The 11,926-nt window shown below is 34.7% G+C and overlaps 1 protein-coding gene across 4 annotated transcripts in view; it reads right to left on the bottom strand.

Annotated features, from left to right (window-relative positions):
• UBR2 (ubiquitin protein ligase E3 component n-recognin 2) overlaps positions 1–11,926 on the bottom strand; it is a 63,410-nt gene that overhangs the window by 3,948 nt on the left and 47,536 nt on the right. For 2 of the 4 annotated variants that reach the window (XM_026072304.1, XM_026072303.1), the window contains exons 36-47: positions 11,794–11,849; positions 11,301–11,397; positions 10,011–10,078; positions 9,622–9,757; positions 8,926–9,016; positions 8,295–8,425; positions 6,676–6,784; positions 6,388–6,444; positions 4,362–4,439; positions 3,904–4,074; positions 3,059–3,160; positions 314–2,322 (exon numbers count right to left, since the gene is read on the bottom strand). In XM_026072304.1, the coding sequence (XP_025928089.1) occupies positions 2,181–2,322; positions 3,059–3,160; positions 3,904–4,074; positions 4,362–4,439; positions 6,388–6,444; positions 6,676–6,784; positions 8,295–8,425; positions 8,926–9,016; positions 9,622–9,757; positions 10,011–10,078; positions 11,301–11,397; positions 11,794–11,849 (1,238 nt within the window). In that variant the 3' untranslated portion in view covers positions 314–2,180. Of the gene's footprint in view, positions 1–32; positions 2,323–3,058; positions 3,161–3,903; positions 4,075–4,361; positions 4,440–6,387; positions 6,445–6,675; positions 6,785–8,294; positions 8,426–8,925; positions 9,017–9,621; positions 9,758–10,010; positions 10,079–11,300; positions 11,398–11,793; positions 11,850–11,926 lie in introns of those variants that run through there. The other 2 variants (XR_003254647.1, XR_003254646.1) reach the window with 2 other exon arrangements.

Genomic DNA, 11,926 nt, shown 5'->3' with positions numbered 1-11,926 from the left:
CACATTCCAGATTGTACACATAATTCACAATATTAAAGTTATAGCCAATTTATTACAGATATTATTTCCCTGATACTGAAATGTTATATATAATCATTTCTACAATTAACACATGCAAAACAAATCATAAAAGTCTGAATAAAGAATGACTAAACTTACAAAAATGATAAATTGTGAACTTTGTAATTATTTGCAGTCATAATTATCAACCTACTCAACCTCACAATCTCCGACTCTGATCCCAAAGAAAAAGTCTTCTTGCCATCAAATTTTGCTTTGCAAATTTTGCTTTGCACAGAAAAATCTGTCAATATCATTAATCAACTATGTTTTAATATGCTCACAGGAAAATGGAAATTTTCAATGCAATTATACATTATGTGAAACTGTGGCATACAGCTTAAGTTTCTGTTTAAAGGAGCAGTAATATCACAAAAGAGAGGATTTTCAAGTACCATGCACAGTAAATTGTTGATATACCAATCTAAGTTAAGTAGGAGAAGGCAGAGATGATGCATTAGTGCCTGGTTTTTACCCTGCAACTTCTGCAGGTCTCTTCATAAAAAGTGACAGCAATATATAAATGATTAGATCTACAACATTTGGTAGAGACAAAAGTAGTCTGTATAATACTGTTTTTAAGAAAGGGGAATCAAAATTGGCCAAGTTTCTTTATTTCATATTTCACATCTTCACTCAATACTGTTACTGAGTGTTTGAAAAATTGTCCTGTACACCATGAATATACAAAATTTACCTGAAGCATTAAATCTGTAAAAATACAAACAATCCAGTCAGACCAAGTGTAACTGAAGACACAGCAGACAATAAAGGGACTGCTTTTCTGGGCTGAAGATGAAGTCCGAAAGTAAGACTTAACTAAAAGAATCACAGACTATTAAAGAAACAGAACTATGTAAATTAAGATATTACTACTTTGTCAGAAGATAGGAGAGATAAAGGTAATGGATTTTATTTTATTTTTTAACTCAATAAACATCATGTCACTTTTTAGAGACACCTTGGCGGTCTAATTACATACAACTAGAAAACTCACTGCCTTCAGGCACCCTCATATCAAGTGCAAATCTGCGGTTATAGAATATATTTATAAAATATACTATATGCAAACATCTTTACAGAGCTTTAAATCAAGCCAAAAAGTAAATATACTTGACGGTACAACAGAAAAAAAAATTAAGAGATTCAAAATTTGGGTAGTGTGATTGTGGCTCTTTAAAGCCAGAGGAAACCAGTTTGTCTGCAACAAAAAGGAGAGGGGATTTGCACCTTAAAAGTTGACTGTTAACAAAAATGAAGAAAATATCCTCTGTGCTTCTACAAATTAACACAAAATGAGCTTTCATCTGACATTTTATGCATTGTCATTACCTTAAAATATCTTCTAAAGCACAATGTCAACCCCTTAATACCAACCAATCACATAATTGAAAGTGAAAGGGTTTCCTGGCTAAATTCAAATTATAAGCTACATAATTCTAAGGAGTGCAATGCTCTGGAGAAAGCTTTAAATTAATTTCATTTACTCATAAAGCTAGTGTTAGGCTTTTAGTAAGAAAAAAAAATAACTGGAAGCAAGAAAGCTGCAAGAGTACAAATGACAAAATCATTTCAGATACACCGAGTGTAAGAGTGAATTACCCACTGATGCAGACAGATACATCCATTTGCTACATTATTTGCTTCCTTACTTCATTCCATTGCATGTACACACAGCTTAAGTATTAAAATGCAGAATAATAAATAAAACGGCTCAGATTACTAGCAAAGGGCAAAACACAATCCATAATTGTGCTCTATCTAGTTTCTGTTTCAGCAGTCTTTTTCTCTTGTAGTTTGTAAGAAAAATCATAGTCAGACTTCCAAAAAGAGTCATTCTTTTGTATCAGAAACTCAAGTTCATTTGCCCAGGTTTATAACCCAAGAGGTTTCTGTGAAGGAAGCACAGTGCAAATTATATGACTAATAAAACTCGCTTACATAGAAAGAAATTTACTTGGTTATTGTTAACTGGTATCTTTATGAAATACATTGTAAAACAAAGATTAAATAAAAGGACCRGGTTTGTTTTATTTTCTCAGACCTTTTTCTAATCCCTCCTTTGGAAAGCTTACTGAGTTACAAAAAATCTTAAAGTTCCAGTCTTCAGCAGATGATTATTATAAATGCTGCCAGTCAATGCCAACTAGAGTTTGATTTGCTTCTTGTGCATGTCCAATTTCCTCTGTGATACTGTGCTGCTGCCAGAGTTTTTGAATCTTTTTAAATCGCTCTTTGCACAGGTGTAAGGGATTCCCACGTCTGAAAAGGAGATAACACTTATCAGAAATGATAAAACACGGCAACCAGTACACACAGTCCAAAGCTACACAAAATACTTAGATAACCCTTTAACACTGTTCTCTTCTTGTGCCAAATCAACAAACAACGTTTTAATTAGTACATTTTTGGGGTGCCGCCTGGTGTTTCCCCTCCCTTACTGCTCAGGGGTCCCCTCCAGCCTTTGGGAGGCTCATGTGCGGTTCACCAAAGTCTGAATATAGGACTTCAGAAATCCTTCCATGCTGAACCAACTTATACTGTACGCTTTTGACAAATTTCAAACTAGTAAGTATTTACAATATCAAAGTCCTCAGACTATTCTCTCGCAGAAAACAAAGACAGAAATTCAGATACAGAACAACCACGTTAAATAAAATCATCTCACAGTATCTTCACTTGATATTAAATTAAAACAGACAATGATACAAATAAATACACTCGATACAAACATGATTTTCTGCAGTATTTTCTATGAAAATTCACAGATGACAAAAATATTTAAGGTTTCACACTTCAGAACAACTCTTTATAACCAGGAAGAGATCTTCCATTACATGTTTTTAACATAAAAATACATATTAGCATTAAAATGTTTGAAGATATTAGACAACAGCAATATCAAAATATTGCTTATATCACTTAAAGTAACATATAGCATTTATTTTACTAGCTTTTAAGACTGTCTTTAATATATATTTATACTTCAAATATTTACCTGAGTCCCTGGTCTGTCTCTCCATAGTCATCAAGATAAGGAGGAGGATAAAAGCAGCCCTTTGTTTTTCCAGCTAAAAATAGCACCTGACATTCTCGCACTCTAGACAGACACACAGAGAATGTTTTAGCTATTGATTTTAAGTGAATAGTTTCTCATGCTTTCATGGATGCTGTTGTTCCATTTCAACTACCTTCACTCTGTATAATATGCACATACAGATTTTTAAGTGTACTTTTTTGAATTAAAGACCTTACTCTCTAATTAATACCAGTTAAAAACAATGCAGTTTCACACATCCTATATTATTTGCAATCTGTGTAAATTACCCCACACAACCACAAGAAAATACAATTTCACTTTTCACTTATCTTTGCCAAGGCAAAAGCATCATCTACCTCTCCTTGCATACATATAACAMGACCTATGAGAGAATTACTGCAACATTATGATCCGACACTTCTGAGATAGTTGTGGATTAAGTCTGCAGGAAGACAACTAAACTTCTCATGTTTTCAAAGAAAAAACTATCAAGGAATTTACCTTCATTGTTTTGTAATACTTCAGTGGAAATAAATAGCACACATAGAAAACATACCCTCTTTAAAATGAGATTTGAATTTTCTGTGATATCTTCTCTTCAGAGAAACAAGGTCGAAATATACTGAAGTATAAAAACCAGAATGCATTTATCTTCCTCAAGCAACCCTCTTATTAACAAATCATTTACAAGTATAGCTTTCTTCATAAAAAGACCCCTACAATCACATTTATGGAATGAACCATTTCACGTCCACACACACTATCTACCTTAGCAATATAACTAGAGATATTCAGTTCCTTACCTAAGGAATATGCCCACTCCGGAACCACAAGTGTATGTATGTGCAGTACAGGCTCCAACATCTTCTCCTTCCAATTCAGTTTGACAACAGTAACTCTGAGAACATAGCATGGTCCCACACACAAGGCACAATGTTGGGGCTCTGCTTTTATCACCACCTGATTTTGGACACCTTTTGTTAAGCAAAAAAGAAATTCCATTGTATGTATACTCTCTAAACCGTAAGCAGATTCAAAAGCATTTTTGAAAATTTATACAGTCAGAGTTAGAGACCCCTGCAGTCTCTGTTTCACTGAAACACACAGAATTTTTTGCTAAAAGAGATGACAATCAATACGTGCCATTAACTCCATGAGTCTATAAACAGTCTTTGTGAGGGTTTTAGGCTAGGGGATTTTCCAGTTCATCAGAAGCAACAAAAGGCTTTAGGGGTCTTCATTATAATTGCATACAACTTACGAGAAATTAGATGCTTGATTAATGAGACAGCTGTAGTCACCCGGAAGGTCTATTAATTTGTTGGATTCTCTTGCATAGCTAGAATGAAACAATCAAATTAACTATTCAAAGTTCAACAAATAATACACACTGATTTCAAACTCATTCATATTTTCCTAAGTGTCATCCAAACAGCATCTGTGAATAATTAACACTTTAAATTTAAGCTTTGATATCTTTCATCATTTTCATCCAACAGCAATATAAGACTCCACAGCTGTAATAAACTAGATATAAAATTACTGTGATACACTGGGCCCTAAACGTTCATACATTAACCATGAATTAAAACACTTTGGTATTGATTATTTGCTAATATTTGTTATTTTCTAGTATTTATTAGTGAGCCTACTGGAAATATTCGGACCAGTGTAAATTCAAAGATAAAACTGTGAAGAAATTTTAGCCTGTACATACTAGTTGTCTGAATCATACAAGCCAAGAAGCCGACCTTTTTAAAAGGAGAGAATTGTTGTTGATAGGTAGAGTTGATATGTTCAAGCACTATTCACCTGGCAGGGCACGGAGGGGTGGGGGAAGCTTTTTAAATTTTCCTCTTCTCCGCTATCCACACAGTAAAATACTGGCAAATATGTTTGATAAAAATTACAAAAGGAATCCACAACATCTCTCAACTAGTGTACCCCAAGTTTGTCTTACATTATGTTGCATTTGTTATGAATTTTGRAGAATAAACACAGGCAGAAAGTCAGAACAACACGTCATACATATGCTTTTAGCAACACCTCATGACGAAATCACTACGTGTTTAATTTAGTATTTGTTCTGATCCCCTAGCTGGAAAACGTAAAGCAAAATGATATCCCTAATACCTAATGGAAGACAGTACAACTCTAGCTCAGGCAACTTTTATACTGAATAAAATATACACGTCATGAAAAGTACATATTTAATACCAAATACTTGTATTACTTAGAAATAATGATTCTGATGTCAAGTTAATTCTTTTGCAGATGCTATAGACTATAAATTTTAATAATCTTTACCTCTAGGAATAACATGAATTAGACTGTGAAATATAAATAGAGGTCTGTAATAGAAGCAACGTATTAGAACATGCTGGGTGGAAAAAAAAAAAAATCACCAACAGTTAGAAAAAGTTAATCTCTGGAAGATGGTTAAGAATCAGCAAAAGGAACAGATGTACAAAAATCCTAACACACACAACAGGAAATCAATTATGCAATCAGATTATTCTAAATGTATAAGATATTCTGTAATAGTCTAGTATTTAACAGATGAAGTGATTCATTTTTATTTTTGTCACTCAGTCTTATGGCACGTACAATGTTGAAAGGCTGACTTTATGTATTTAACAAGATTAAAATGCAGCGGTAACTTTTTACAACAACACTGTGAACCTTATTTTCGTTTAAAATTATTTAGATAATGGATTACCACTACTTTCACCCAGCCCTCAAAGAAAAAAAAGAAAACCCCAAACTCTTCTCTAAGCCCACTATACATAAAATGCATTCTGAATTCAAACTAATTGTTTAGCAGAAACATGTTTGAAAAGCACATTTTATTCTCCCAGTAATTGACACAAAGTTGATTTCTCTGAAGAATGTGGATTCTTTAAAAATTTAATTTAAAAAAGTCCTTCAGTGCCTGATATTCTTAAACAAAGATTATATAGCTCTTTCAGCAAAGACATACCTCCTTGAATCAGAAGGTACAAATCTATGATGAGAATTATAAGAAGAAATATTATGGCCTTTGATTACTGCAGATCACCCTAAATAAAACTGTAATGGTCCACTTTGACTTTAAAATCTAAGCAATATTTCACTTTCCTTACAGAATTCCAAAAGCTCTTCACTTATCTCCCTAAAGTGCCTTTGCCATTCAGTAAAATATAACTGATACTAGGTTTCTGTAAACATCTTTCAGAAAAAAGTATTCAGAGAAAACTGCAACATTAAAGTTTCCCCCTCTTCCCTGCTTAGAATTTCTCCACGTTTACCTGATAGCATGTCTCTTGCCTTCCAGGTATCTTTTTACTTCATTGTTACTACACCAACTGCAAGAAAGAAATGGGATTTTAGCTTCAACAGATAACACTTTCCCAAGACAAACATGTAAAAATTCTTAGGTACATCTATTCAATACTTAATTTATTTCAAAATATCTTTTCTCGGACACTTTTCAAAATTTATCATTCACTTCCATATACGCACTCCTGGAAAAATACCTGTAATATTATCTAGGGTAGATTAGTTTTACTTAAACTAAACATAAAAACCTGCCTTACCTTTCTATTAAYGTGTTCATAATTTCACTATTTTCTTGAAAAAGGCAAGTGAGGTTGTTTGGCAAGGAAAGATAGCTACATAAATGTTCAAACTGGTTTGTTCCACTTACTGTAAATAAAGGAAAAAAAAGTATAGTTCTTATTTATACTATACTTGTACAATAAAGTATAATTCTTTCATTTATTAAACGACACTCTCTACAGTAAATGAAATGCAGCCCTAAATGGGACAACCATCCTTTCAATTCCCCTTTTTCTTTTTTTCTTGTATTTCTTTTAACTGTATTCCCCCCCACCCAAACTGTGTTATGAAAGAGTGCTGGTAAAGGCACCAGACTGCATGTGCTGGAGAACTGCAGGCAGTGGCAAACAAGTTGCTTCAAACTCCCCCTTGAAGCATTCTTCAAGCCTAGTCACAGAAGAAGCACAGCAGAGTTCAATGGCCTTTACAGCTCAGTATGTCTTTCTTTTAGTGTTGTCAATTAAATGGCTACTTCACGCCCTTTGTAGCCCATAACAAACTCAGAGACACGATCAGTCAACTTCCATATTGCCTTATCCATGATGCCAGTCTACTGGTTTGATCCTGGGCCTCTGCTCCCACCTTCGAGGACAAGGAGTCCCAATGCCTCTTCTGTGGCACAGACTCTTTTGCTCCAGAATAATGGAGTGAAGAAAATTAAAAAGAAAGCTGCGCCCCCCCCCACCTCCCTCCCCTGGTCAACAGTGACCCCTTCTTGCCACCCTCTCCCTAAAACCCTAGAGAAGAGCAATAGAGGGCAGCTGTGGGGTCAGTGGGTCTGGGGGAGAGCAAAGGGAAAGCAAGACCCCCCCATGCCACCTTGGCCTTACAGCCACAGTGAGGACATCCCCCAGGGAGGGGACCCGCAGGGCAAACCAAGCCCCTGGGGTTYGGGCATCACAACAGTGAAGCAAAGTCTTCCTCTTATGCTCCCGCAGCCAACTCTCTAAAGCCCCACTGACCACTGATCATAAAGATACCCTATGACAAGGAAAAAAAGGACTGTTTTAATATCAGCTCAGCAAAGTGTCGTACTTGGTTTTAAAATGGGAAGTCTGAAGCAGTGTAAGTCTACTTATGTGATGTTTTAGTTACGATTAAAATCTCCACATTTACATTCAGGCACTGCATAAACCATATGTGGAGCACAGTAAAAGAAGTTACTAACACTTACTATTTACAGCAGAATGTAGCATTTGTGTATTTGGAGATTTTAAACATTAGCTCAATTCTGATTTCAAAGAAATCCATGCAAACAAAAGCAGGGCTCATTTCAAAACAGTAATCAACAGGAGATTTGATATAATCAAAATTTCACTTCTCTTAACAGAAAAACATCAATTTGTGTCTTAAGTAATCTAGGACAATAAAAACCTGTGTTTGGCCTTCACATCAAAAAACATTTCTTTTTAAAACAAACTTTTTTTGCCTTTTTTTTTTTTAATTATGCAGGTGCAATTCTGCAGTGATAACAATTCAACATTCATTCAATTCAGCTTCCTCATAAAATAGACTTTAAACACAATTTATTTTGTCAATCTATCTTTGTGTCTTTTGAAAAGCTGAGTTAGCACAAATACCGATAAGCAGGCAGTACCTTCAACTTCTGAGGGTGCTGGGACTCCATTTAAGTAATGAAAAAACAAAGCAGAACATCTCAGGAAAGGCATGATTCCAGCTTTTAGATTCTTCCACAGGTGCCAGCCCGAGGAAATTTCTTTCAAGGCACTTAAAAAGTGATAATGAAAAACTTTGATTTTATCTAATGGTTTCAGCTTGAGAGCTATATGTAATGAATCTTCAATCATATTTCATACTGAACAGCTTAGCTGAAACAAGCATTAAGTGTTTACCTCAAAACTAAGAAAAACACTGAATTAGAGATTTATAAAAACATATCAAACTGACAATAAACTAAGGAAAATTTTTGCATAGACATTTTACATCCTAAAAAGTGCTCAGAACTCAGATACCACCAATTCCAGATTCATGCACATCTGCAAACTGACTGAAAAACACTGTTCCACTGTTGGGCTCAGAGGAAGTTATAGGATCAGTCACTAGAAAGGCTATCTAGAAGCAGTGGGTAAGGAACAAGACGCAGGAGTTAACAGAGTTAAAAATTTAAGCTTTGATGCCATTAGTATATAGAATTCTGTTTGCAGTTAGTGTCAAGTCCAGGAGGGAAAAATATATTATAAAATATTATCTGAACATTGTCATTTTACCTTCCTGTACACTGGCAAAGAAATTTATACAGTGTAAGCACAGCTACTTCTTCTTCACTGCTAGTGTTTTCTTGATCCATGCCATTCTCTTCTGAGGAGTAAAGGAATAATAAGTTACTTCTACAGTTTATACAGCAAGAATGTAATTTTTCCAGTTTTGAGAAAAAGGCCAAAACTAAGTGAGATATTCCATCAGAAAACTCAGGCTATGKTACAGCATACTGGAAAAAGCTATTCTGCTGCACATCTTACGTGGTGCATATATGCTACTATCAGCTCCAGTGAGGCACTGGTTTGCTTGCTTGGGGTCTTTTTGCTTTTGTCATGCTACAGTTTATCCAGTTCCTCTCGCCAGAAGATACATCAGTTCTCTTCATTAACTACAACCTGTTTATCATGCAAAGCATAAGCCAACTTTTTGCAGTAAATATTTACAGGTACATCTATATTAGCTAGAAAGCTAGGATTTGTGACTAGCTATGCCACAAAAACCCTCCAGTGCAAAAAATAATGACAGAGTGAACTTTCATGAATATAATTTAACAGTAGTTTCTGAGGACTGAAAGAAAGGAACACCAACAATCTTATTTTGCCAGTGTAAACTGCATATATTTACCAATAGCACCATAGAGTTTTCCAAGCACAGATTTGAGTAATCATTTCAATAAAAACTGAAAGAAAGTGTTAGAAAGTTACCTGTTGATGAGGTAAATAAAATTTGTATTATGTGCGCCATAGTGACAAGATGAAACAAGTGAAGATCTCCAGTGCCAAGACTAACCCCTGAAAAATCCTGACAATGTATGGCAGGGTAAGAGAGCACCAAGTTTACCTGTAAAAGAAAACAAGGAAGCAAGTGTATTCCTTTTCCTTTTGAATCTCCCCATTTTCTCTGTTAATGCTGCAGCTATGCCCTTTTAAGCAGGATACTAGATAGGGCTAATTCTGAAAGTAGCTAGCCAGCTACGATTTAACAGAATGATAGTTGTTCCCAACCCAGAGTTAAACAGAAAGTTTGCTATTAAACATTTGACAGAGTGCATATGGGATCAAAACAATATTAATATATATTATGGAAAACTTACCAACAAGTGAAACATATCAATATCAAGTATGCAAGGAAGATTTCCATTTTTTTCATTAGGCACCAGTGCTGAACATTTTAAAGAGAAAAAACAATCAATTAAATATTTATACATGAAAAGATTTTAATGTATTTCAGTTACAAAATGAGAGCCATTTCCTTGGCTAATATGCTTATAATACTTAATATAAAAATGTGAAATTTTTGGCCAGAAATGTGTGAATTTGAGAGCTGTTCAACATTACTGGAAAAGACTCTTGCCCTACTTGAGTATATTGTACTGAAATGAAGCAAAACTAAAATAATGTACAGCAAAGTAAGCACCGCCTTTCACTGCTCCAATAGTGTCTTTCTTTTATTGCTTATGTTTGCAGCAGAATAAAGACAAGACAAAAATGAAATCATTTTCCAAATTCTGACCCACAAAAAAGCTCCAGTCATGATTGACTAACTGTTGTTTGTTGTGCAGCCATTCAAAGGAAACTTTTGCAATTCTCTTTACTCCCTGAATTTGCCTCACGTACTTGGACTCAAAAATGCATCACTAGTAAGTTCAGAACTTCACACACTCTTCATAAATTCCAAGCACCTCCATTTAAATGCGAATATAAATAAAAAAATCTTGAAAATGTTACCATGTATTTAAAACATCCAAGAACAGTCACAAACATCCTTACTCCAAGCAATGAAATTTGATTTACAATAGAAGTTTTTCATTGGAAGCTATGAGAATAGTTTCACAATGTAGCTATATGCATTAAGCTGCCAAGTTTAAAAACACTGCTTTAGTAGTTACACAATCAGTCTTGGATTATCATAGATCATACCTTTGAAGGATAGAGAAGGTTGCAGACACATTACAGACCTCTGTAAATACCCCATTTTCTTCCAATACTATTTTAAACAATTTCCTCCCTTTTAAAGTTGCAAGATATTATTTTTCTTTCATGAAGGACCATGTTCCCTTCTCCTCTGCCCTACATACTTGTCTAAAAGCAGGAATACAAATGCCAGGAAGAATCAACAGATATCCTTCACAGCAAAATATCCATGCTTCTCTTGAAATTTATCTTGGAACTGCAGACTAAAAGAAATGATGTTTTTCCACATTGCAATGAAATATGTACAACTACACAGGTAAAAGTACCAGCTTTTGGTCTTTTAGTTTAAACTTCTATATCTTCCATACATCTATATGATCTTTGTGTTATGAGGACTGTAACAACTTTTCCATAATTACATTTCTATGTCTGTATCTTCAGAAAAAAATAGAATAAGGTAGCGAACTTACATGCTAAGAGAGTACAAAAGTGACCCTGTACTGCTGAAAGAGATGAAACTGTCCAATGAGCCGCCGCAAATCTTGTTAATGATGTAAGGCAGTCATCCTTTAAAAACAGAGACATGCCACAGTTAAATACGTCCTTCAACATGAAAAGGTCTTTTTCCCTTATGTCACTCTATTCACGCTCCTTGTTGCACAGTTTATGGGAGCAGACAGAGTGTCTGTAATATGTGACAAAGATACTTATGCTTGTGCAAATATATAAGTTCCTTTTAGTCTTATTTTGATTGTTACCATGAGAAACCCTGGCCTTACTAAACCATGCATGTATTTGATTTTTAAATAGATTGATTAAAATCAGATACCGGTTGGCTAAATAGTGGGATTCAACAAAGAGAACTGCCAAATAAATACGGTTTAAAACAGACATTCTGCATTAAAGAAGTAGAATTCCTTCTTGTTGCACTGACTCAGAGAGTAACTGCTACCTGATCCTCACCTGTCGGCAAGGTAAGTGGCCAAATAAGGGTTTATCTTCATCAGCTAAAATTCGTTCTGGAGAAGACAAAAAAACAAAGACATTTCAGCGCTGTTAATTGAACTAAAGTCTGAAAACCAACATAAAGGAGCAA

This window comes from Apteryx rowi, unplaced genomic scaffold (genome assembly GCF_003343035.1).
Source record: "Apteryx rowi isolate R43461 unplaced genomic scaffold, aptRow1 scaffold_34, whole genome shotgun sequence".
NCBI lineage: Eukaryota > Metazoa > Chordata > Aves > Apterygiformes > Apterygidae > Apteryx > Apteryx rowi.
Note: the sequence above shows the minus strand (reverse complement) of the source record. Positions and strands in the feature narration are given on the sequence as shown.